This window comes from Labrus mixtus, unplaced genomic scaffold (genome assembly GCF_963584025.1).
Source record: "Labrus mixtus unplaced genomic scaffold, fLabMix1.1 SCAFFOLD_53, whole genome shotgun sequence".
Taxonomy (NCBI): Eukaryota; Metazoa; Chordata; class Actinopteri; order Labriformes; family Labridae; genus Labrus; species Labrus mixtus.
The window spans coordinates 105,001-131,624 of NW_026870356.1; the positions used below are offsets into that span (position 1 = coordinate 105,001).

Sequence of the window (26,624 nt, forward strand, 5' to 3'; positions counted from 1 at the left end):
TTGGTTATGATGTCTTGATTTGGTTATGATGTCTTGATTTGGTTATGATGTCTTGATTTAGTTGTGATGTCTTTATTTGGTTATGATGTCTTGATTTAGTTATGATGTCTTGATTTGATTGTGATGTTTTGATTTGATTGTGATGTCTTGATTTGGTTGTGGTGTTTTGATTTGGTTGTGATGTCTTGATTTGGTTGTGGTGTCTTGATTTGGTTGTGATGTCTTGATTTGGTTGTGATGTCTTGATTTGGTTGTGGTGTCTTGATTTGGTTGTGATGTCTTGATTTGGTTGTGATGTCTTGATTTGGTTGTGGTGTCTTGATTTGGTTGTGATGTCTTGATTTGGTTGTGATGTCTTGATTTGGTTGTGATGTCTTGATTTAGTTGTGATGTCTTGATTTAGTTGTGGTGTCTTGATTTGGTTGTGATGTCTTGATTTGGTTGTGATGTCTTTATTTGGTTGTGATGTCTTGATTTGGTTGTGATGTCTTTATTTGGTTGTGATGTCTTGATTTGGTTGTGATGTTTTGATTTGGTTGTGGTGTTTTGATTTGGTTGTCATGTCTTGATTTAGTTGTGGTGTCTTGATTTGGTTGTGATGTCTTGATTTAGTTGTGGTGTCTTGATTTGGTTGTGATGTCTTGATTTGGTTGTGATGTCTTTATTTGGTTGTGATGTCTTGATTTGGTTGTGGTGTCTTGATTTGGTTGTGATGTTTTGATTTAGTTGTGATGTTTTGATTTGGTTGTGGTGTTTTGATTTGGTTGTCATGTCTTGATTTAGTTGTGGTGTCTTGATTTGGTTGTGATGTCTTGATTTGGTTGTGATGTCTTTATTTGGTTGTGATGTCTTGATTTGGTTGTGGTGTTTTGATTTAGTTGTGGTGTCCTGATTTAGTTGTGATGTCTTGATTTGGTTGTGATGTCTTGATTTGGTTGTGGTGTCTTGATTTGGTTGTCATGTCTTGATTTGGTTGTGATGTCTTGATGTGGTTGTCATGTCTTGATTTGGTTGTGATGTCTTGATTTGGTTGTGATGTTTTGATTTGGTTGTGATGTCTTGATTTGGTTGTGATGTCTCGATTTGGTTGTGATGTCTTTATTTGGTTGTGATGTCTTGATTTGGTTGTGGTGTCTTGATTTGGTTGTCATGTCTTGATTTGGTTGTGGTGTCTTGATTTAGTTGTGGTGTCTTGATGTGGTTATGATGTCTTGATTTGGTTGTGATGTCTTAAATTTGGTTGTGGTGTCTTGATTTGGTTGTGATGTCTTGATTTGGTTGTGATGTCTTAAATTTGGTTGTGGTGTCTTGATTTGGTTGTGATGTCTTGATTTGGTTGTGGTGTCTTGATTTGGTTGTGGTGTCTTGATTTGGTTGTGATGTCTTGATTTGGTTGTGATGTCTTGATTTAGTTATTGTGTCTTTATTTGGTTGTGATGTCTTGATTTGGTTGTGGTGTCTTGATTTGGTTGTCATGTCTTGATTTGGTTGTCATGTCTTGATTTGGTTGTGGTGTCTTGATGTGGTTATGATGTCTTGATTTGGTTGTGATGTCTTAAATTTGGTTGTGGTGTCTTGATTTGGTTGTGATGTCTTGATTTGGTTGTGATGTCTTAAATTTGGTTGTGGTGTCTTGATTTGGTTGTGATGTCTTGATTTGGTTGTGGTGTCTTGATTTGGTTGTGGTGTCTTGATTTGGTTGTGATGTCTTGATTTGGTTGTGATGTCTTGATTTAGTTATTGTGTCTTTATTTGGTTGTCATGTCTTGATGTGGTTATGATGTCTTGATTTGGTTGTGATGTCTTGATTTGGTTGTCATGTCTTGATTTGGTTTTGATGTCTTTATTTGGTTATGATGTCTTGATTTGGTTGTCATGTCTTGATTTAGTTGTGATGTTTGGTTGGTTGACTTTGTTGATGGATATTTTCTGCAGCAATTGTTTCCTTAAAGCTCCTGTGAGGTAAGAGGTCAAACTCTGTCTCCAGGGGATGCTTAGTGTGACACAAAGGTTTTTAGTTGTACGGTGTTAAGCTCTCAGGTTCACAGTCATTTTGTCTTAAGTGGAAATCATCCTTTGTAATTAGCATTTAAAATCAAACGTCATTATATATAAAGAGGTAAAATAAGTGTATAAAGAAGTTTTTTATAAACATGTTTGCATGATTGTTATCCTAATTTACCTTACACACATTTACGCCATCATAAGAATTGTTTTGTATCCCAGCTCCATTGGTTGCCTGATAAATCATTCAACAAAAATAGCTATTGTAGCTTTTTTTAACACTTTATCATACTTATGGTATTATAGAAACTATCCCTTCATCCGGTGTATCCTCTGGAGTAACTAGGGTTCTTCTTAAAAGCAGGAGATATGGTGACTACACACCATCTTTATATGACTGAAATACATTAAAAAAACTACAACAGGCTGTATAGCTGATATACAAATAGACTATATGATGTATATTTAATTTCTAAGAACTCAAGGTTATATATATCAATACTGTTTTTTAGTTCATTAATATTTCAAAACTGATGTCAAGACAATGCTTTAATTTTTTAGAATGAAATAGAAACAATGTCATAGGTGACAATATTGTTTAAAGCAACGGGTTGACTCTGAGTGTCATCATATAAATCATATGTAAGATAGAAAATATGAGACAAAAAGTATTAGGAATAACTATAAAATGTTTAATTATATATATATTACAGAATACAATGATATTGTGTCTTGTTGTCTTAAGTCTTAATTTATTGTTTGTGGCCACCTCCTCCCACATACACATCCATAGGGCCCCATTGTACCAGGTCGCCCTGAAATCCTGGCTGCACTAGTTTCCTGTTAGGGGCTGGTGACAGCATAGAGTCAAGTGAAAAGTCAAATAACTTGCTTTTATGTTGAGATAACAGTCTAAAGAAGATAAAAGTGACATATTTTAATGTTTGGTGTCCTTACTTAAAACATGACAGACTTTGATATACATACCTTTTGAATTTTTGTTTGAATTTTCAATTTCCGCCTGAACTACATGTGTGTTTAAGTGTGAAAAATTAAAAAATTAAAAATGGTATTGATAACAACTTTGCATAATTGTAACTAATAACTATCTGTGAACATCCTGTCCAAATTTGGTGAAATTCTGATTCTGATTCCCAGAGATACATGTGATAAGGCTAGAGCTGTCACTTTTGGAGAAGCCCTAATTTGACCTATTTTCGTTTTTTGGTAAGATGCATAAAACATCCAAAAAAAGTTATTTTGCAGTAAAATATTTTTATACAACTATCCGTTTCATAAACTAGACATGTTCAAGTTATGAAAAAATATGGTTGTGCTTTGTTCTACCTTGGGTAGGGGTCTCTCAACTTTTAGGGGCCCAAGTTCTTGTACTATATTGTTTATGGTGAGAAGGCAGACTCAGAGGCATTTTCTCATCATTGGGGGGTTTGTAGACGGACTAGAGACACATGTTAGAGTTAGAGAAACATGCTACTAATTAGCATGCTAAAAAGCAGCTACTTATTGGTGAATATGGTGACCTTAATTCAATGTGTGACTAAAAAGCATCCAGAAAAATAAAACAAGATTAAGTGAATGCAAAGCACATTCAATATTTACTGTCTTTACCCCACATGTTCTGGCCTCCTGTTGGCCATACCAAAGTGTTTAACGTCTCGGTCAGGATCAAACTGTTTAGTGTCACACGCTGAGTCATGTCTATGTTTGTTGCAGGTCCGTCTATGGACTCTCTGCGTGGGACACACTGTGGGCTTCTCTGTGCTCTTCACTAAAGCGTGGTGTGTTCACTCAGTCTGCAGCGTCAAACACACGGTAAAGCACTTCGGTAAAACACATCTAGTATGTGATGGGAGTAACTGATGGAGAACTTCAGAGTGTGATGATGTTTGTCTCTGTCTGTGCAGCCGACTCGTCTGCAGCAGAACGGTCTACTGATGCTGTGTCTGATCCTGCTGGACGTGCTGGTTTTGGTCTCCTGGCAAATCCTGGACCCCCTGAGACGGGTGGAGCTGCAGCAGAGCTTACAGGTGACAATGACGGGATGAGCTCACACAGGTGTCTTCTTCAGGTGGAGGGAGGAGTAACATGGACCATCAAATGAACAATTGTTGGGTTGATGTTAAATTGAATTGAAAACTCTAATAATTTGACTTTTATTTTGAAATAAAATACAATTAAAAGTGCTGTAATTAGCCTGTAAAGAATTAAAGACACTAAATTAAACTAGTAAGAGCACAATGATTCCCTTAGTACTATTACTATATGTATATTATGGGCTGCATGGTGCTGCAGGAGTTAGCGCTGCTCCCTCACAGCGAGAAGCTTCCTCGTTCCCTGTGATTGGATCGCTGGATAAAATCGTATTTCCTGCATTTCCAACATTTCCAGTATCGCCGCTGTTTTCTAAATTCTGCTGAAGGAAGAACGCTACAAACCGGTATAATCAACTGCTGCTCGATTTTTATCAACTCCGACTCCAACATGATGCGCTCGGTTTCAGTCGCCATAGTTTCCTGTACACAAGCAGGCAGAGAATATGACGGATCTGAAAACTGCCAGCTCGTGTTTATCAGCAAAGAAGTGCAGAGCCTCACAGACTCACCAACGCACAAGTAGTGCTCACGATGGCGTGTGCCACTTTGGTGTAGCTACAGATTTGATGCAGGAGTATAAACCAGGCCTGTCATGTCAGACTGATGAAGCCATACCAGCAGCAGCTCCAACACATGACTGGAGCCAGGCAGAGGACGCCAAGGTTAGCCAGGAGGCTACAGCTAACTGTTTAAAGAAAACAACCTATAAAGCTGTTTCTTCTTCTGGTGAGCAGATAAAACAAACCATGTTTAAACAGGAGGCTGGTCTGTGGAGTCCTCCCCTCAGAGGTTTGTTTAGGCCCAGCAAAGACCACCCCAACCCATAATCCTGCTGCAGACACACCTGTAGAGGAGAGTATAAAGAGTGTGGACTGAGCTGAGTCCAGCATCAAGCTTCAAGGAGTCTCTCCACAGCAGCTCTCCACAGAAGCTCCACAGCCACCCTGAACATGACTCCGTCTGCCAGCCTGCTGCTGCTGCTCCTGCTTGGCCTCTCTCAGGCTCTTCCTCTTCAGGAGGAAGGAAGCGCAGAAGAAGAAGAAACAATCCCAGACGGCGTGGACATCACCACCAGGATTCTGACCTCCAACAACGGCACAGACGAGATCCTGCTGGAAGGAGACCTGCTGGCTCCCAGAACCAGAAACGCCATGATGTGCTGGTCCCAGAGCTGCCTGTGGAGGAAAGCCTCCACCGGCCTGGTGATGATCCCCTTCACCGTGAACAGCCAGTTCACCAGCGGGGAAAGGCAGAAGATCGACTACGCCATGAAGGAGTTCCACAGCAGAACCTGCCTCCGCTTCGTCCCCCGTAAGAACGAGTACGACTACATCAGCATCGAGAACGAAGCGGGATGTTTCTCCAATCTGGGCAGAACGGGAGGCAGACAGGTGCTGTCTCTCAACAGGCAGGGCTGCCTCTACCACGGCATCATCCAGCACGAGATCAACCACGCTCTGGGCTTCCAGCACGAGCAGTCCAGGAGCGACCGCGACAACTACGTCCGGATCAACTGGGAGAACATCGACCCACAGAGGGCCGGCAACTTCCACAAGGCGTCCACCAACAACCTGAACACTCCCTACGACTACTCCTCCATCATGCACTATGGAAAAACAGCCTTCTCCATCCAGTACGGCAAGGACTCCATCACCCCCATCCCCGACTCCAACGTCCAGATCGGCCAGAGGCAGGGCATGTCCTACTGGGACATCATGAGGATCAACCTGCTGTACGGCTGCAAATAAACGCTGAAGCTAAACGCAGAAAATGATAAAGAATCAGATTTTTCACTGTTTAGTTTTTAATGTTCAGAAAACTGAATATGTAACCTGCATGCCAAAATGATCAGCAATAAAAAATCTATGCAAAATAAACACTGTGAAGTCATTTCTGTCTTTGTGCTGCTTGAAAACTTCAGACAAAAGATAAAAAAGTAATGTTTGCAAAGAGGAAATGACATCTTTAGAATCAGACATATTGTGGCTTTAGATACAGACAAAACAACATCATTCAGTAATACCTTTGTTGTACTTCTGGACGGCAGACAGTCTGAGTGGGAAAACAAATGACGACCAGATTGTAGCTTTGTCCGTTGAAACCAAAATTGACTTAAACAGAAAAACCTGTCTCTCCTCACAGCCTTCTCAAAACGACCCATCATCCAGTCTGCTGCTCTCACAGACATTAAACACCATGTTACCTGTCCTCTACGACCAATCAGAGAGGAGCTCTAATCGGTGCCAGATTGACTCTAGGTGTAATCACTCTCACCTCCGCTGGAGTGAACGAGACTCAAGCAGCATGATTCAACAGAGGGAAAAAATACCAAACTTCCTTCTTAAGTCCAAACATATCAAAGACATATACACTCATCGACCACTTTATCAGGTACACCTTGCAAGGACCGGGTTGGACCCCGTTTTGTCTTCAGGACTGCCTTAATTCTTCGTGGCATAGATTCAACAAGGTGCTGGAAACACTGGAAACAGATTTTGGTCCATATTAACATGATAGCATCACACAGTTGCTGCAGATTTGTCGGCTGCACATCCATGAGACGAATCTCCCGTTCCACCACATTCCAAAGGTTGGATTGAGATGTGGTGACTGTGGACGCCGTTTGAGTACAGTGAACTCATCGTCATGTTCAAGAAACCAGTTTGAGATGATGTGAGCTTTGTGACATGGTGTGTTATCCTGCTGGAAGTAGCCATCAGAAGACAGGTACACTGTGGTCATTAAGGGTTGGACATGGTCAGCAACAACGCTCAGGTAGTCTGTGGCGTTTAAACGATGCTCAATCAGTACACAGGGACCTCAGTTTGTAACGAGGGGTTATTTGAGTTACTGTTGTCTTTCTATCAGCTGAAACCAGTCTGACCATTCTCCTCTGACCTCTGACCTCTGGCATCAACAAGAGGACGGCCGCTCACTGGATATTTTTTCGTTTTCTCTGTAAACCCTTGAGATGGTTGTGCATGAAAATCTGAGTAGATTATCAGTTGCTGAAATACTAAAACCAGCCCGTCAGGCACCAACAACCACGTCACGTTCAAAGTCTCTTACTGGCTACTTCCAGCAGGATAACACACCATGTCACAAAGCTCACATCATCTCAAACTGGTTTCTTGAACATGACGATGAGTTCACTGTACTCAAACGGCGTCCACAGTCACCACATCTCAATCCAACCTTTGGAATGTGGTGGAACGGGAGATTCGTCTCATGGATGTGCAGCCGACAAATCTGCAGCAACTGTGTGATGCTATCATGTTAATATGGACCAAAATCTGTTTCCAGTGTTTCCAGCACCTTGTTGAATCTATGCCACGAAGAATTAAGGCAGTCCTGAAGACAAAACGGGGTCCAACCCGGTCCTTGCAAGGTGTACCTGATAAAGTGGTCGATGAGTGTATATGTCTTTGATATGTTTGGACTTAAGAAGGAAGTTTGGTATTTTTTCCCTCTGTTGAATCATGCTGCTTGAGTCTCGTTCACTCCAGCGGAGGTGAGAGTGATTACACCTAGAGTCAATCTGGCACCGATTAGAGCTCCTCTCTGATTGGTCGTAGAGGACAGGTAACATGGTGTTTAATGTCTGTGAGAGCAGCAGACTGGATGATGGGTCGTTTTGAGAAGGCTGTGAGGAGAGACAGGTTTTTCTGTTTAAGTCAATTTTGGTTTCAACGGACAAAGCTACAATCTGGTCGTCATTTGTTTTCCCACTCAGACTGTCTGCCGTCCAGAAGTACAACAAAGGTATTACTGAATGATGTTGTTTTGTCTGTATCTAAAGCCACAATATGTCTGATTCTAAAGATGTCATTTCCTCTTTGCAAACATTACTTTTTTATCTTTTGTCTGAAGTTTTCAAGCAGCACAAAGACAGAAATGACTTCACAGTGTTTATTTTGCATAGATTTTTTATTGCTGATCATTTTGGCATGCAGGTTACATATTCAGTTTTCTGAACATTAAAAACTAAACAGTGAAAAATCTGATTCTTTATCATTTTCTGCGTTTAGCTTCAGCGTTTATTTGCAGCCGTACAGCAGGTTGATCCTCATGATGTCCCAGTAGGACATGCCCTGCCTCTGGCCGATCTGGACGTTGGAGTCGGGGATGGGGGTGATGGAGTCCTTGCCGTACTGGATGGAGAAGGCTGTTTTTCCATAGTGCATGATGGAGGAGTAGTCGTAGGGAGTGTTCAGGTTGTTGGTGGACGCCCTGTGGAAGTTGTAGGCCATCGGTGGGTCGATGTTCTCCCAGTTGATCCGGACGTAGTTGTCGCGGTCGCTCCTGGTCTGCTCGTGCTGGAAGCCCAGAGCGTGGTTGATCTCGTGCTGGATGATGCCGTGGTAGAGGCAGCCCTGCCTGTTGAGAGACAGCACCTGTCTGCCTCCCGTTCTGCCCAGAGCGGAGAAACATCCCGCTTCGTTCTCGATGCTGATGTAGTCGTACTCGTTCTTACGGGGGACGAAGCGGAGGCAGGTTCTGCTGTGGAACTCCTTCATGGCGTAGTCGATCTTCTGCCTTTCCCCGCTGGTGAACTGGCTGTTCACGGTGAAGGGGATCATCACCAGGCCGGTGGAGGCTTTCCTCCACAGGCAGCTCTGGGACCAGCACATCATGGCGTTTCTGGTTCTGGGAGCCAGCAGGTCTCCTTCCAGCAGGATCTCGTCTGTGCCGTTGTTGGAGGTCAGAATCCTGGTGGTGATGTCCACGCCGTCTGGGATTGTTTCTTCTTCTTCTGCGCTTCCTTCCTCCTGAAGAGGAAGAGCCTGAGAGAGGCCAAGCAGGAGCAGCAGCAGCAGGCTGGCAGACGGAGTCATGTTCAGGGTGGCTGTGGAGCTTCTGTGGAGAGCTGCTGTGGAGAGACTCCTTGAAGCTTGATGCTGGACTCAGCTCAGTCCACACTCTTTATACTCTCCTCTACAGGTGTGTCTGCAGCAGGATTATGGGTTGGGGTGGTCTTTGCTGGGCCTAAACAAACCTCTGAGGGGAGGACTCCACAGACCAGCCTCCTGTTTAAACATGGTTTGTTTTATCTGCTCACCAGAAGAAGAAACAGCTTTATAGGTTGTTTTCTTTAAACAGTTAGCTGTAGCCTCCTGGCTAACCTTGGCGTCCTCTGCCTGGCTCCAGTCATGTGTTGGAGCTGCTGCTGGTATGGCTTCATCAGTCTGACATGACAGGCCTGGTTTATACTCCTGCATCAAATCTGTAGCTACACCAAAGTGGCACACGCCATCGTGAGCACTACTTGTGCGTTGGTGAGTCTGTGAGGCTCTGCACTTCTTTGCTGATAAACACGAGCTGGCAGTTTTCAGATCCGTCATATTCTCTGCCTGCTTGTGTACAGGAAACTATGGCGACTGAAACCGAGCGCATCATGTTGGAGTCGGAGTTGATAAAAATCGAGCAGCAGTTGATTATACCGGTTTGTAGCGTTCTTCCTTCAGCAGAATTTAGAAAACAGCGGCGATACTGGAAATGTTGGAAATGCAGGAAATACGATTTTATCCAGCGATCCAATCACAGGGAACGAGGAAGCTTCTCGCTGTGAGGGAGCAGCGCTAACTCCTGCAGCACCATGCAGCCCATAATATACATATAGTAATAGTACTAAGGGAATCATTGTGCTCTTACTAGTTTAATTTAGTGTCTTTAATTCTTTACAGGCTAATTACAGCACTTTTAATTGTATTTTATTTCAAAATAAAAGTCAAATTATTAGAGTTTTCAATTCAATTTAACATCAACCCAACAATTGTTCATTTGATGCATCAATTAAGGAACTACAATGTGTTTGCTAACCTCTATGCCCCCCCCCCCCGCCCCCCCTGTGCAGCTGGACCCCAGAACGCCTTCCCCTCTTTCCCCCCTTACGGGCGATATTCAGAACAACACGTGGACCTCGAGTGTGGTTGTTATGAGGCGTACCGTCTCCAAGGCAAAAATGTAGATTTCTGAGAGATGTTGATGTTCGAGGCTGAGAAGAGGGAGCACATTCCTCTCGCTCAGGAGTCAGTGTTAAAGAAAACTGAATGTTTACGATATACTCTCACCGGACACTTTATTAGGTTCAGCTGTTCAACTGCTCATTAATGCAAATATCTAATCAGCCAATCACATGGCAGCAACTCAATGCATTAAGCCATGTAGACACGGTCAAGACGATCTTCTGAAGTTCAAACTGAGCATCAGAATTGGAAAAAAGTTGATTTAAGAGACTTTGAACGTGGCGTGGTTGTTGGTGCCTGACGGGCTGGTTTGAGTATTTCAGCAACTGATAATCTACTCAGATTTTCATGCACAACCATCTCAAGGGTTTACAGAGAAAACGAAAAAATATCCAGTGAGCGGCCGTCCTCTTGTTGATGCCAGAGGTCAGAGGTCAGAGGAGAATGGTCAGACTGGTTTCAGCTGATAGAAAGACAACAGTAACTCAAATAACCCCTCGTTACAAACTGAGGTCCCTGTGTACTGATTGAGCATCGTTTAAACGCCACAGACTACCTGAGCGTTGTTGCTGACCATGTCCAACCCTTAATGACCACAGTGTACCTGTCTTCTGATGGCTACTTCCAGCAGGATAACACACCATGTCACAAAGCTCACATCATCTCAAACTGGTTTCTTGAACATGACGATGAGTTCACTGTACTCAAACGGCGTCCACAGTCACCACATCTCAATCCAACCTTTGGAATGTGGTGGAACGGGAGATTCGTCTCATGGATGTGCAGCCGACAAATCTGCAGCAACTGTGTGATGCTATCATGTTAATATGGACCAAAATCTGTTTCCAGTGTTTCCAGCACCTTGTTGAATCTATGCCACGAAGAATTAAGGCAGTCCTGAAGACAAAACGGGGTCCAACCCGGTCCTTGCAAGGTGTACCTGATAAAGTGGTCGATGAGTGTATATGTCTTTGATATGTTTGGACTTAAGAAGGAAGTTTGGTATTTTTTCCCTCTGTTGAATCATGCTGCTTGAGTCTCGTTCACTCCAGCGGAGGTGAGAGTGATTACACCTAGAGTCAATCTGGCACCGATTAGAGCTCCTCTCTGATTGGTCGTAGAGGACAGGTAACATGGTGTTTAATGTCTGTGAGAGCAGCAGACTGGATGATGGGTCGTTTTGAGAAGGCTGTGAGGAGAGACAGGTTTTTCTGTTTAAGTCAATTTTGGTTTCAACGGACAAAGCTACAATCTGGTCGTCATTTGTTTTCCCACTCAGACTGTCTGCCGTCCAGAAGTACAACAAAGGTATTACTGAATGATGTTGTTTTGTCTGTATCTAAAGCCACAATATGTCTGATTCTAAAGATGTCATTTCCTCTTTGCAAACATTACTTTTTTATCTTTTGTCTGAAGTTTTCAAGCAGCACAAAGACAGAAATGACTTCACAGTGTTTATTTTGCATAGATTTTTTATTGCTGATCATTTTGGCATGCAGGTTACATATTCAGTTTTCTGAACATTAAAAACTAAACAGTGAAAAATCTGATTCTTTATCATTTTCTGCGTTTAGCTTCAGCGTTTATTTGCAGCCGTACAGCAGGTTGATCCTCATGATGTCCCAGTAGGACATGCCCTGCCTCTGGCCGATCTGGACGTTGGAGTCGGGGATGGGGGTGATGGAGTCCTTGCCGTACTGGATGGAGAAGGCTGTTTTTCCATAGTGCATGATGGAGGAGTAGTCGTAGGGAGTGTTCAGGTTGTTGGTGGACGCCCTGTGGAAGTTGTAGGCCATCGGTGGGTCGATGTTCTCCCAGTTGATCCGGACGTAGTTGTCGCGGTCGCTCCTGGTCTGCTCGTGCTGGAAGCCCAGAGCGTGGTTGATCTCGTGCTGGATGATGCCGTGGTAGAGGCAGCCCTGCCTGTTGAGAGACAGCACCTGTCTGCCTCCCGTTCTGCCCAGAGCGGAGAAACATCCCGCTTCGTTCTCGATGCTGATGTAGTCGTACTCGTTCTTACGGGGGACGAAGCGGAGGCAGGTTCTGCTGTGGAACTCCTTCATGGCGTAGTCGATCTTCTGCCTTTCCCCGCTGGTGAACTGGCTGTTCACGGTGAAGGGGATCATCACCAGGCCGGTGGAGGCTTTCCTCCACAGGCAGCTCTGGGACCAGCACATCATGGCGTTTCTGGTTCTGGGAGCCAGCAGGTCTCCTTCCAGCAGGATCTCGTCTGTGCCGTTGTTGGAGGTCAGAATCCTGGTGGTGATGTCCACGCCGTCTGGGATTGTTTCTTCTTCTTCTGCGCTTCCTTCCTCCTGAAGAGGAAGAGCCTGAGAGAGGCCGAGCAGGAGCAGCAGCAGCAGGCTGGCAGACGGAGTCATGTTCAGGGTGGCTGTGGAGCTTCTGTGGAGAGCTGCTGTGGAGAGACTCCTTGAAGCTTGATACTGGACTCAGCTCAGTCCACACTCTTTATACTCTCCTCTACAGGTGTGTCTGCAGCAGGATTATGGGTTGGGGTGGTCTTTGCTGGGCCTAAACAAACCTCTGAGGGGAGGACTCCACAGACCAGCCTCCTGTTTAAACATGGTTTGTTTTATCTGCTCACCAGAAGAAGAAACAGCTTTATAGGTTGTTTTCTTTAAACAGTTAGCTGTAGCCTCCTGGCTAACCTTGGCGTCCTCTGCCTGGCTCCAGTCATGTGTTGGAGCTGCTGCTGGTATGGCTTCATCAGTCTGACATGACAGGCCTGGTTTATACTCCTGCATCAAATCTGTAGCTACACCAAAGTGGCACACGCCATCGTGAGCACTACTTGTGCGTTGGTGAGTCTGTGAGGCTCTGCACTTCTTTGCTGATAAACACGAGCTGGCAGTTTTCAGATCCGTCATATTCTCTGCCTGCTTGTGTACAGGAAACTATGGCGACTGAAACCGAGCGCATCATGTTGGAGTCGGAGTTGATAAAAATCGAGCAGCAGTTGATTATACCGGTTTGTAGCGTTCTTCCTTCAGCAGAATTTAGAAAACAGCGGCGATACTGGAAATGTTGGAAATGCAGGAAATACGATTTTATCCAGCGATCCAATCACAGGGAACGAGGAAGCTTCTCGCTGTGAGGGAGCAGCGCTAACTCCTGCAGCACCATGCAGCCCATAATATACATATAGTAATAGTACTAAGGGAATCATTGTGCTCTTACTAGTTTAATTTAGTGTCTTTAATTCTTTACAGGCTAATTACAGCACTTTTAATTGTATTTTATTTCAAAATAAAAGTCAAATTATTAGAGTTTTCAATTCAATTTAACATCAACCCAACAATTGTTCATTTGATGCATCAATTAAGGAACTACAATGTGTTTGCTAACCTCTATGCCCCCCCCCCCGCCCCCCCTGTGCAGCTGGACCCCAGAACGCCTTCCCCTCTTTCCCCCCTTACGGGCGATATTCAGAACAACACGTGGACCTCGAGTGTGGTTGTTATGAGGCGTACCGTCTCCAAGGCAAAAATGTAGATTTCTGAGAGATGTTGATGTTCGAGGCTGAGAAGAGGGAGCACATTCCTCTCGCTCAGGAGTCAGTGTTAAAGAAAACTGAATGTTTACGATATACTCTCACCGGACACTTTATTAGGTTCAGCTGTTCAACTGCTCATTAATGCAAATATCTAATCAGCCAATCACATGGCAGCAACTCAATGCATTAAGCCATGTAGACACGGTCAAGACGATCTTCTGAAGTTCAAACTGAGCATCAGAATTGGAAAAAAGTTGATTTAAGAGACTTTGAACGTGGCGTGGTTGTTGGTGCCTGACGGGCTGGTTTGAGTATTTCAGCAACTGATAATCTACTCAGATTTTCATGCACAACCATCTCAAGGGTTTACAGAGAAAACGAAAAAATATCCAGTGAGCGGCCGTCCTCTTGTTGATGCCAGAGGTCAGAGGTCAGAGGAGAATGGTCAGACTGGTTTCAGCTGATAGAAAGACAACAGTAACTCAAATAACCCCTCGTTACAAACTGAGGTCCCTGTGTACTGATTGAGCATCGTTTAAACGCCACAGACTACCTGAGCGTTGTTGCTGACCATGTCCAACCCTTAATGATCACAGTGTACCTGTCTTCTGATGGCTACTTCCAGCAGGATAACACACCATGTCACAAAGCTCACATCATCTCAAACTGGTTTCTTGAACATGACGATGAGTTCACTGTACTCAAACGGCGTCCACAGTCACCACATCTCAATCCAACCTTTGGAATGTGGTGGAACGGGAGATTCGTCTCATGGATGTGCAGCCGACAAATCTGCAGCAACTGTGTGATGCTATCATGTTAATATGGACCAAAATCTGTTTCCAGTGTTTCCAGCACCTTGTTGAATCTATGCCACGAAGAATTAAGGCAGTCCTGAAGACAAAACGGGGTCCAACCCGGTCCTTGCAAGGTGTACCTGATAAAGTGGTCGATGAGTGTATATGTCTTTGATATGTTTGGACTTAAGAAGGAAGTTTGGTATTTTTTCCCTCTGTTGAATCATGCTGCTTGAGTCTCGTTCACTCCAGCGGAGGTGAGAGTGATTACACCTAGAGTCAATCTGGCACCGATTAGAGCTCCTCTCTGATTGGTCGTAGAGGACAGGTAACATGGTGTTTAATGTCTGTGAGAGCAGCAGACTGGATGATGGGTCGTTTTGAGAAGGCTGTGAGGAGAGACAGGTTTTTCTGTTTAAGTCAATTTTGGTTTCAACGGACAAAGCTACAATCTGGTCGTCATTTGTTTTCCCACTCAGACTGTCTGCCGTCCAGAAGTACAACAAAGGTATTACTGAATGATGTTGTTTTGTCTGTATCTAAAGCCACAATATGTCTGATTCTAAAGATGTCATTTCCTCTTTGCAAACATTACTTTTTTATCTTTTGTCTGAAGTTTTCAAGCAGCACAAAGACAGAAATGACTTCACAGTGTTTATTTTGCATAGATTTTTTATTGCTGATCATTTTGGCATGCAGGTTACATATTCAGTTTTCTGAACATTAAAAACTAAACAGTGAAAAATCTGATTCTTTATCATTTTCTGCGTTTAGCTTCAGCGTTTATTTGCAGCCGTACAGCAGGTTGATCCTCATGATGTCCCAGTAGGACATGCCCTGCCTCTGGCCGATCTGGACGTTGGAGTCGGGGATGGGGGTGATGGAGTCCTTGCCGTGCTGGATGGAGAAGGCTGTTCTTCCATAGTGCATGATGGAGGAGTAGTCGTAGGGAGTGTTCAGGTTGTTGGTGGACGCCCTGTGGAAGTTGTAGGCCATCGGTGGGTCGATGTTCTCCCAGTTGATCCGGACGTAGTTGTCGCGGTCGCTCCTGGTCTGCTCGTGCTGGAAGCCCAGAGCGTGGTTGATCTCGTGCTGGATGATGCCGTGGTAGAGGCAGCCCTGCCTGTTGAGAGACAGCACCTGTCTGCCTCCCGTTCTGCCCAGAGCGGAGAAACATCCCGCTTCGTTCTCGATGCTGATGTAGTCGTACTCGTTCTTACGGGGGACGAAGCGGAGGCAGGTTCTGCTGTGGAACTCCTTCATGGCGTAGTCGATCTTCTGCCTTTCCCCGCTGGTGAACTGGCTGTTCACGGTGAAGGGGATCATCACCAGGCCGGTGGAGGCTTTCCTCCACAGGCAGCTCTGGGACCAGCACATCATGGCGTTTCTGGTTCTGGGAGCCAGCAGGTCTCCTTCCAGCAGGATCTCGTCTGTGCCGTTGTTGGAGGTCAGAATCCTGGTGGTGATGTCCACGCCGTCTGGGATTGTTTCTTCTTCTTCTGCGCTTCCTTCCTCCTGAAGAGGAAGAGCCTGAGAGAGGCCAAGCAGGAGCAGCAGCAGCAGGCTGGCAGACGGAGTCATGTTCAGGGTGGCTGTGGAGCTTCTGTGGAGAGCTGCTGTGGAGAGACTCCTTGAAGCTTGATGCTGGACTCAGCTCAGTCCACACTCTTTATACTCTCCTCTACAGGTGTGTCTGCAGCAGGATTATGGGTTGGGGTGGTCTTTGCTGGGCCTAAACAAACCTCTGAGGGGAGGACTCCACAGACCAGCCTCCTGTTTAAACATGGTTTGTTTTATCTGCTCACCAGAAGAAGAAACAGCTTTATAGGTTGTTTTCTTTAAACAGTTAGCTGTAGCCTCCTGGCTAACCTTGGCGTCCTCTGCCTGGCTCCAGTCATGTGTTGGAGCTGCTGCTGGTATGGCTTCATCAGTCTGACATGACAGGCCTGGTTTATACTCCTGCATCAAATCTGTAGCTACACCAAAGTGGCACACGCCATCGTGAGCACTACTTGTGCGTTGGTGAGTCTGTGAGGCTCTGCACTTCTTTGCTGATAAACACGAGCTGGCAGTTTTCAGATCCGTCATATTCTCTGCCTGCTTGTGTACAGGAAACTATGGCGACTGAAACCGAGCGCATCATGTTGGAGTCGGAGTTGATAAAAATCGAGCAGCAGTTGATTATACCGGTTTGTAGCGTTCTTCCTTCAGCAGAATTTAGAAAACAGCGGCGATACTGGAAATGTTGGAAATGCAGGAAATACGATTTTATCCAGCGATCCAATCACAGGGAACGAGGAAGCTTCTCGCTGTGAGGGAGCAGCGCTAACTCCTGCAGCACCATGCAGCCCATAATATACATATAGTAATAGTACTAAGGGAATCATTGTGCTCTTACTAGTTTAATTTAGTGTCTTTAATTCTTTACAGGCTAATTACAGCACTTTTAATTGTATTTTATTTCAAAATAAAAGTCAAATTATTAGAGTTTTCAATTCAATTTAACATCAACCCAACAATTGTTCATTTGATGCATCAATTAAGGAACTACAATGTGTTTGCTAACCTCTATGCCCCCCCCCCGCCCCCCCTGTGCAGCTGGACCCCAGAACGCCTTCCCCTCTTTCCCCCCTTACGGGCGATATTCAGAACAACACGTGGACCTCGAGTGTGGTTGTTATGAGGCGTACCGTCTCCAAGGCAAAAATGTAGATTTCTGAGAGATGTTGATGTTCGAGGCTGAGAAGAGGGAGCACATTCCTCTCGCTCAGGAGTCAGTGTTAAAGAAAACTGAATGTTTACGATATACTCTCACCGGACACTTTATTAGGTTCAGCTGTTCAACTGCTCATTAATGCAAATATCTAATCAGCCAATCACATGGCAGCAACTCAATGCATTAAGCCATGTAGACACGGTCAAGACGATCTTCTGAAGTTCAAACTGAGCATCAGAATTGGAAAAAAGTTGATTTAAGAGACTTTGAACGTGGCGTGGTTGTTGGTGCCTGACGGGCTGGTTTGAGTATTTCAGCAACTGATAATCTACTCAGATTTTCATGCACAACCATCTCAAGGGTTTACAGAGAAAACGAAAAAATATCCAGTGAGCGGCCGTCCTCTTGTTGATGCCAGAGGTCAGAGGTCAGAGGAGAATGGTCAGACTGGTTTCAGCTGATAGAAAGACAACAGTAACTCAAATAACCCCTCGTTACAAACTGAGGTCCCTGTGTACTGATTGAGCATCGTTTAAACGCCACAGACTACCTGAGCGTTGTTGCTGACCATGTCCAACCCTTAATGACCACAGTGTACCTGTCTTCTGATGGCTACTTCCAGCAGGATAACACACCATGTCACAAAGCTCACATCATCTCAAACTGGTTTCTTGAACATGACGATGAGTTCACTGTACTCAAACGGCGTCCACAGTCACCACATCTCAATCCAACCTTTGGAATGTGGTGGAACGGGAGATTCGTCTCATGGATGTGCAGCCGACAAATCTGCAGCAACTGTGTGATGCTATCATGTTAATATGGACCAAAATCTGTTTCCAGTGTTTCCAGCACCTTGTTGAATCTATGCCACGAAGAATTAAGGCAGTCCTGAAGACAAAACGGGGTCCAACCCGGTCCTTGCAAGGTGTACCTGATAAAGTGGTCGATGAGTGTATATGTCTTTGATATGTTTGGACTTAAGAAGGAAGTTTGGTATTTTTTCCCTCTGTTGAATCATGCTGCTTGAGTCTCGTTCACTCCAGCGGAGGTGAGAGTGATTACACCTAGAGTCAATCTGGCACCGATTAGAGCTCCTCTCTGATTGGTCGTAGAGGACAGGTAACATGGTGTTTAATGTCTGTGAGAGCAGCAGACTGGATGATGGGTCGTTTTGAGAAGGCTGTGAGGAGAGACAGGTTTTTCTGTTTAAGTCAATTTTGGTTTCAACGGACAAAGCTACAATCTGGTCGTCATTTGTTTTCCCACTCAGACTGTCTGCCGTCCAGAAGTACAACAAAGGTATTACTGAATGATGTTGTTTTGTCTGTATCTAAAGCCACAATATGTCTGATTCTAAAGATGTCATTTCCTCTTTGCAAACATTACTTTTTTATCTTTTGTCTGAAGTTTTCAAGCAGCACAAAGACAGAAATGACTTCACAGTGTTTATTTTGCATAGATTTTTTATTGCTGATCATTTTGGCATGCAGGTTACATATTCAGTTTTCTGAACATTAAAAACTAAACAGTGAAAAATCTGATTCTTTATCATTTTCTGCGTTTAGCTTCAGCGTTTATTTGCAGCCGTACAGCAGGTTGATCCTCATGATGTCCCAGTAGGACATGCCCTGCCTCTGGCCGATCTGGACGTTGGAGTCGGGGATGGGGGTGATGGAGTCCTTGCCGTGCTGGATGGAGAAGGCTGTTCTTCCATAGTGCATGATGGAGGAGTAGTCGTAGGGAGTGTTCAGGTTGTTGGTGGACGCCTTGTGGAAGTTGCCGGCCCTCTGTGGGTCGATGTTCTCCCAGTTGATCCGGACGTAGTTGTCGCGGTCGCTCCTGGACTGCTCGTGCTGGAAGCCCAGAGCGTGGTTGATCTCGTGCTGGATGATGCCGTGGTAGAGGCAGCCCTGCCTGTTGAGAGACAGCACCTGTCTGCCTCCCGTTCTGCCCAGATTGGAGAAACATCCCGCTTCGTTCTCGATGCTGATGTAGTCGTACTCGTTCTTACGGGGGACGAAGCGGAGGCAGGTTTTGCTGTGGAACTCCTTCATGGCGTAGTCGATCTTCTGCCTTTCCCCGCTGGTGAACTGGCTGTTCACGGTGAAGGGGATCATCACCAGGCCGGTGGAGGCTTTCCTCCACAGGCAGCTCTGGGACCAGCACATCATGGCGTTTCTGGTTCTGGGAGCCAGCAGGTCTCCTTCCAGCAGGATCTCGTCTGTGCCGTTGTTGGAGGTCAGAATCCTGGTGGTGATGTCCACGCCGTCTGGGATTGTTTCTTCTTCTTCTGCGCTTCCTTCCTCCTGAAGAGGAAGAGCCTGAGAGAGGCCAAGCAGGAGCAGCAGCAGCAGGCTGGCAGACGGAGTCATGTTCAGGGTGGCTGTGGAGCTTCTGTGGAGAGCTGCTGTGGAGAGACTCCTTGAAGCTTGATGCTGGACTCAGCTCAGTCCACACTCTTTATACTCTCCTCTACAGGTGTGTCTGCAGCAGGATTATGGGTTGGGGTGGTCTTTGCTGGGCCTAAACAAACCTCTGAGGGGAGGACTCCACAGACCAGCCTCCTGTTTAAACATGGTTTGTTTTATCTGCTCACCAGAAGAAGAAACAGCTTTATAGGTTGTTTTCTTTAAACAGTTAGCTGTAGCCTCCTGGCTAACCTTGGCGTCCTCTGCCTGGCTCCAGTCATGTGTTGGAGCTGCTGCTGGTATGGCTTCATCAGTCTGACATGACAGGCCTGGTTTATACTCCTGCATCAAATCTGTAGCTACACCAAAGTGGCACACGCCATCGTGAGCACTACTTGTGCGTTGGTGAGTCTGTGAGGCTCTGCACTTCTTTGCTGATAAACACGAGCTGGCAGTTTTCAGATCCGTCATATTCTCTGCCTGCTTGTGTACAGGAAACTATGGCGACTGAAACCGAGCGCATCATGTTGGAGTCGGAGTTGATAAAAATCGAGCAGCAGTTGATTATACCGGTTTGTAGCGTTCTTCCTTCAGCAGAATTTAGAAAACAGCGGCGATACTGGAAATGTTGGAAATGCAGGAAATACGATTTTATCCAGCGATCCAATCACAGGGAACGAGGAAGCTTCTCGCTGTGAGGGAGCAGCGCTAACTCCTGCAGCACCATGCAGCCCATAATATACATATAGTAATAGTACTAAGGGAATCATTGTGCTCTTACTAGTTTAATTTAGTGTCTTTAATTCTTTACAGGCTAATTACAGCACTTTTAATTGTATTTTATTTCAAAATAAAAGTCAAATTATTAGAGTTTTCAATTCAATTTAACATCAACCCAACAATTGTTCATTTGATGCATCAATTAAGGAACTACAATGTGTTTGCTAACCTCTATGCCCCCCCCCCCGCCCCCCCTGTGCAGCTGGACCCCAGAACGCCTTCCCCTCTTTCCCCCCTTACGGGCGATATTCAGAACAACACGTGGACCTCGAGTGTGGTTGTTATGAGGCGTACCGTCTCCAAGGCAAAAATGTAGATTTCTGAGAGATGTTGATGTTCGAGGCTGAGAAGAGGGAGCACATTCCTCTCGCTCAGGAGTCAGTGTTAAAGAAAACTGAATGTTTACGATATACTCTCACCGGACACTTTATTAGGTTCAGCTGTTCAACTGCTCATTAATGCAAATATCTAATCAGCCAATCACATGGCAGCAACTCAATGCATTAAGCCATGTAGACACGGTCAAGACGATCTTCTGAAGTTCAAACTGAGCATCAGAATTGGAAAAAAGTTGATTTAAGAGACTTTGAACGTGGCGTGGTTGTTGGTGCCTGACGGGCTGGTTTGAGTATTTCAGCAACTGATAATCTACTCAGATTTTCATGCACAACCATCTCAAGGGTTTACAGAGAAAACGAAAAAATATCCAGTGAGCGGCCGTCCTCTTGTTGATGCCAGAGGTCAGAGGTCAGAGGAGAATGGTCAGACTGGTTTCAGCTGATAGAAAGACAACAGTAACTCAAATAACCCCTCGTTACAAACTGAGGTCCCTGTGTACTGATTGAGCATCGTTTAAACGCCACAGACTACCTGAGCGTTGTTGCTGACCATGTCCAACCCTTAATGACCACAGTGTACCTGTCTTCTGATGGCTACTTCCAGCAGGATAACACACCATGTCACAAAGCTCACATCATCTCAAACTGGTTTCTTGAACATGACGATGAGTTCACTGTACTCAAACGGCGTCCACAGTCACCACATCTCAATCCAACCTTTGGAATGTGGTGGAACGGGAGATTCGTCTCATGGATGTGCAGCCGACAAATCTGCAGCAACTGTGTGATGCTATCATGTTAATATGGACCAAAATCTGTTTCCAGTGTTTCCAGCACCTTGTTGAATCTATGCCACGAAGAATTAAGGCAGTCCTGAAGACAAAACGGGGTCCAACCCGGTCCTTGCAAGGTGTACCTGATAAAGTGGTCGATGAGTGTATATGTCTTTGATATGTTTGGACTTAAGAAGGAAGTTTGGTATTTTTTCCCTCTGTTGAATCATGCTGCTTGAGTCTCGTTCACTCCAGCGGAGGTGAGAGTGATTACACCTAGAGTCAATCTGGCACCGATTAGAGCTCCTCTCTGATTGGTCGTAGAGGACAGGTAACATGGTGTTTAATGTCTGTGAGAGCAGCAGACTGGATGATGGGTCGTTTTGAGAAGGCTGTGAGGAGAGACAGGTTTTTCTGTTTAAGTCAATTTTGGTTTCAACGGACAAAGCTACAATCTGGTCGTCATTTGTTTTCCCACTCAGACTGTCTGCCGTCCAGAAGTACAACAAAGGTATTACTGAATGATGTTGTTTTGTCTGTATCTAAAGCCACAATATGTCTGATTCTAAAGATGTCATTTCCTCTTTGCAAACATTACTTTTTTATCTTTTGTCTGAAGTTTTCAAGCAGCACAAAGACAGAAATGACTTCACAGTGTTTATTTTGCATAGATTTTTTATTGCTGATCATTTTGGCATGCAGGTTACATATTCAGTTTTCTGAACATTAAAAACTAAACAGTGAAAAATCTGATTCTTTATCATTTTCTGCGTTTAGCTTCAGCGTTTATTTGCAGCCGTACAGCAGGTTGATCCTCATGATGTCCCAGTAGGACATGCCCTGCCTCTGGCCGATCTGGACGTTGGAGTCGGGGATGGGGGTGATGGAGTCCTTGCCGTACTGGATGGAGAAGGCTGTTTTTCCATAGTGCATGATGGAGGAGTAGTCGTAGGGAGTGTTCAGGTTGTTGGTGGACGCCCTGTGGAAGTTGTAGGCCATCGGTGGGTCGATGTTCTCCCAGTTGATCCGGACGTAGTTGTCGCGGTCGCTCCTGGTCTGCTCGTGCTGGAAGCCCAGAGCGTGGTTGATCTCGTGCTGGATGATGCCGTGGTAGAGGCAGCCCTGCCTGTTGAGAGACAGCACCTGTCTGCCTCCCGTTCTGCCCAGAGCGGAGAAACATCCCGCTTCGTTCTCGATGCTGATGTAGTCGTACTCGTTCTTACGGGGGACGAAGCGGAGGCAGGTTCTGCTGTGGAACTCCTTCATGGCGTAGTCGATCTTCTGCCTTTCCCCGCTGGTGAACTGGCTGTTCACGGTGAAGGGGATCATCACCAGGCCGGTGGAGGCTTTCCTCCACAGGCAGCTCTGGGACCAGCACATCATGGCGTTTCTGGTTCTGGGAGCCAGCAGGTCTCCTTCCAGCAGGATCTCGTCTGTGCCGTTGTTGGAGGTCAGAATCCTGGTGGTGATGTCCACGCCGTCTGGGATTGTTTCTTCTTCTTCTGCGCTTCCTTCCTCCTGAAGAGGAAGAGCCTGAGAGAGGCCAAGCAGGAGCAGCAGCAGCAGGCTGGCAGACGGAGTCATGTTCAGGGTGGCTGTGGAGCTTCTGTGGAGAGCTGCTGTGGAGAGACTCCTTGAAGCTTGATGCTGGACTCAGCTCAGTCCACACTCTTTATACTCTCCTCTACAGGTGTGTCTGCAGCAGGATTATGGGTTGGGGTGGTCTTTGCTGGGCCTAAACAAACCTCTGAGGGGAGGACTCCACAGACCAGCCTCCTGTTTAAACATGGTTTGTTTTATCTGCTCACCAGAAGAAGAAACAGCTTTATAGGTTGTTTTCTTTAAACAGTTAGCTGTAGCCTCCTGGCTAACCTTGGCGTCCTCTGCCTGGCTCCAGTCATGTGTTGGAGCTGCTGCTGGTATGGCTTCATCAGTCTGACATGACAGGCCTGGTTTATACTCCTGCATCAAATCTGTAGCTACACCAAAGTGGCACACGCCATCGTGAGCACTACTTGTGCGTTGGTGAGTCTGTGAGGCTCTGCACTTCTTTGCTGATAAACACGAGCTGGCAGTTTTCAGATCCGTCATATTCTCTGCCTGCTTGTGTACAGGAAACTATGGCGACTGAAACCGAGCGCATCATGTTGGAGTCGGAGTTGATAAAAATCGAGCAGCAGTTGATTATACCGGTTTGTAGCGTTCTTCCTTCAGCAGAATTTAGAAAACAGCGGCGATACTGGAAATGTTGGAAATGCAGGAAATACGATTTTATCCAGCGATCCAATCACAGGGAACGAGGAAGCTTCTCGCTGTGAGGGAGCAGCGCTAACTCCTGCAGCACCATGCAGCCCATAATATACATATAGTAATAGTACTAAGGGAATCATTGTGCTCTTACTAGTTTAATTTAGTGTCTTTAATTCTTTACAGGCTAATTACAGCACTTTTAATTGTATTTTATTTCAAAATAAAAGTCAAATTATTAGAGTTTTCAATTCAATTTAACATCAACCCAACAATTGTTCATTTGATGCATCAATTAAGGAACTACAATGTGTTTGCTAACCTCTATGCCCCCCCCCCCCGCCCCCCCTGTGCAGCTGGACCCCAGAACGCCTTCCCCTCTTTCCCCCCTTACGGGCGATATTCAGAACAACACGTGGACCTCGAGTGTGGTTGTTATGAGGCGTACCGTCTCCAAGGCAAAAATGTAGATTTCTGAGAGATGTTGATGTTCGAGGCTGAGAAGAGGGAGCACATTCCTCTCGCTCAGGAGTCAGTGTTAAAGAAAACTGAATGTTTACGATATACTCTCACCGGACACTTTATTAGGTTCAGCTGTTCAACTGCTCATTAATGCAAATATCTAATCAGCCAATCACATGGCAGCAACTCAATGCATTAAGCCATGTAGACACGGTCAAGACGATCTTCTGAAGTTCAAACTGAGCATCAGAATTGGAAAAAAGTTGATTTAAGAGACTTTGAACGTGGCGTGGTTGTTGGTGCCTGACGGGCTGGTTTGAGTATTTCAGCAACTGATAATCTACTCAGATTTTCATGCACAACCATCTCAAGGGTTTACAGAGAAAACGAAAAAATATCCAGTGAGCGGCCGTCCTCTTGTTGATGCCAGAGGTCAGAGGTCAGAGGAGAATGGTCAGACTGGTTTCAGCTGATAGAAAGACAACAGTAACTCAAATAACCCCTCGTTACAAACTGAGGTCCCTGTGTACTGATTGAGCATCGTTTAAACGCCACAGACTACCTGAGCGTTGTTGCTGACCATGTCCAACCCTTAATGACCACAGTGTACCTGTCTTCTGATGGCTACTTCCAGCAGGATAACACACCATGTCACAAAGCTCACATCATCTCAAACTGGTTTCTTGAACATGACGATGAGTTCACTGTACTCAAACGGCGTCCACAGTCACCACATCTCAATCCAACCTTTGGAATGTGGTGGAACGGGAGATTCGTCTCATGGATGTGCAGCCGACAAATCTGCAGCAACTGTGTGATGCTATCATGTTAATATGGACCAAAATCTGTTTCCAGTGTTTCCAGCACCTTGTTGAATCTATGCCACGAAGAATTAAGGCAGTCCTGAAGACAAAACGGGGTCCAACCCGGTCCTTGCAAGGTGTACCTGATAAAGTGGTCGATGAGTGTATATGTCTTTGATATGTTTGGACTTAAGAAGGAAGTTTGGTATTTTTTCCCTCTGTTGAATCATGCTGCTTGAGTCTCGTTCACTCCAGCGGAGGTGAGAGTGATTACACCTAGAGTCAATCTGGCACCGATTAGAGCTCCTCTCTGATTGGTCGTAGAGGACAGGTAACATGGTGTTTAATGTCTGTGAGAGCAGCAGACTGGATGATGGGTCGTTTTGAGAAGGCTGTGAGGAGAGACAGGTTTTTCTGTTTAAGTCAATTTTGGTTTCAACGGACAAAGCTACAATCTGGTCGTCATTTGTTTTCCCACTCAGACTGTCTGCCGTCCAGAAGTACAACAAAGGTATTACTGAATGATGTTGTTTTGTCTGTATCTAAAGCCACAATATGTCTGATTCTAAAGATGTCATTTCCTCTTTGCAAACATTACTTTTTTATCTTTTGTCTGAAGTTTTCAAGCAGCACAAAGACAGAAATGACTTCACAGTGTTTATTTTGCATAGATTTTTTATTGCTGATCATTTTGGCATGCAGGTTACATATTCAGTTTTCTGAACATTAAAAACTAAACAGTGAAAAATCTGATTCTTTATCATTTTCTGCGTTTAGCTTCAGCGTTTATTTGCAGCCGTACAGCAGGTTGATCCTCATGATGTCCCAGTAGGACATGCCCTGCCTCTGGCCGATCTGGACGTTGGAGTCGGGGATGGGGGTGATGGAGTCCTTGCCGTGCTGGATGGAGAAGGCTGTTTTTCCATAGTGCATGATGGAGGAGTAGTCGTAGGGAGTGTTCAGGTTGTTGGTGGACGCCCTGTGGAAGTTGTAGGCCATCGGTGGGTCGATGTTCTCCCAGTTGATCCGGACGTAGTTGTCGCGGTCGCTCCTGGTCTGCTCGTGCTGGAAGCCCAGAGCGTGGTTGATCTCGTGCTGGATGATGCCGTGGTAGAGGCAGCCCTGCCTGTTGAGAGACAGCACCTGTCTGCCTCCCGTTCTGCCCAGAGCGGAGAAACATCCCGCTTCGTTCTCGATGCTGATGTAGTCGTACTCGTTCTTACGGGGGACGAAGCGGAGGCAGGTTCTGCTGTGGAACTCCTTCATGGCGTAGTCGATCTTCTGCCTTTCCCCGCTGGTGAACTGGCTGTTCACGGTGAAGGGGATCATCACCAGGCCGGTGGAGGCTTTCCTCCACAGGCAGCTCTGGGACCAGCACATCATGGCGTTTCTGGTTCTGGGAGCCAGCAGGTCTCCTTCCAGCAGGATCTCGTCTGTGCCGTTGTTGGAGGTCAGAATCCTGGTGGTGATGTCCACGCCGTCTGGGATTGTTTCTTCTTCTTCTGCGCTTCCTTCCTCCTGAAGAGGAAGAGCCTGAGAGAGGCCAAGCAGGAGCAGCAGCAGCAGGCTGGCAGACGGAGTCATGTTCAGGGTGGCTGTGGAGCTTCTGTGGAGAGCTGCTGTGGAGAGACTCCTTGAAGCTTGATGCTGGACTCAGCTCAGTCCACACTCTTTATACTCTCCTCTACAGGTGTGTCTG

The 26,624-nt window shown here is 45.6% G+C and overlaps 8 protein-coding genes across 9 annotated transcripts in view; 2 read left to right on the forward strand and 6 right to left on the reverse strand.

The window, feature by feature from the left end:
* LOC132970608 (gamma-aminobutyric acid type B receptor subunit 2-like) overlaps positions 1-26,624 on the forward strand; it is a 91,440-nt gene that overhangs the window by 48,674 nt on the left and 16,142 nt on the right. For both annotated transcript variants that reach the window (XM_061034463.1, XM_061034464.1), the window contains exons 12-13: positions 3,739-3,837; positions 3,930-4,052. In XM_061034463.1, coding sequence (XP_060890446.1) covers positions 3,739-3,837; positions 3,930-4,052 — 222 coding nt within the window. The remainder of the gene's footprint in view (positions 1-3,738; positions 3,838-3,929; positions 4,053-26,624) is intronic.
* LOC132970613 (high choriolytic enzyme 1-like) lies at positions 5,069-6,242 on the forward strand. Its single transcript, XM_061034470.1, has one exon. It carries the CDS (start codon positions 5,069-5,071, stop codon positions 5,864-5,866), a length of 798 nt encoding a protein of 265 aa, XP_060890453.1. The 3' UTR covers positions 5,867-6,242.
* LOC132970618 (high choriolytic enzyme 1-like) lies at positions 8,143-8,953 on the reverse strand. The gene has a single exon (XM_061034475.1). It carries the CDS (start codon positions 8,951-8,953, stop codon positions 8,156-8,158), a length of 798 nt encoding a protein of 265 aa, XP_060890458.1. The 3' UTR covers positions 8,143-8,155.
* LOC132970614 (high choriolytic enzyme 1-like) lies at positions 11,655-12,465 on the reverse strand. Its single transcript, XM_061034471.1, has one exon. It carries the CDS (start codon positions 12,463-12,465, stop codon positions 11,668-11,670), a length of 798 nt encoding a protein of 265 aa, XP_060890454.1. The 3' UTR covers positions 11,655-11,667.
* LOC132970615 (high choriolytic enzyme 1-like) lies at positions 15,179-15,976 on the reverse strand. The gene has a single exon (XM_061034472.1). It carries the CDS (start codon positions 15,974-15,976, stop codon positions 15,179-15,181), a length of 798 nt encoding a protein of 265 aa, XP_060890455.1.
* On the reverse strand, positions 18,676-19,486 carry LOC132970612 (high choriolytic enzyme 1-like). The gene has a single exon (XM_061034469.1). The coding sequence runs from the start codon at positions 19,484-19,486 to the stop codon at positions 18,689-18,691; it is 798 nt and encodes a 265-aa protein (XP_060890452.1). The 3' UTR covers positions 18,676-18,688.
* Positions 22,187-22,997, reverse strand: LOC132970617 (high choriolytic enzyme 1-like). Its single transcript, XM_061034474.1, has one exon. It carries the CDS (start codon positions 22,995-22,997, stop codon positions 22,200-22,202), a length of 798 nt encoding a protein of 265 aa, XP_060890457.1. The 3' UTR covers positions 22,187-22,199.
* LOC132970620 (high choriolytic enzyme 1-like) lies at positions 25,712-26,509 on the reverse strand. The gene has a single exon (XM_061034476.1). The coding sequence runs from the start codon at positions 26,507-26,509 to the stop codon at positions 25,712-25,714; it is 798 nt and encodes a 265-aa protein (XP_060890459.1).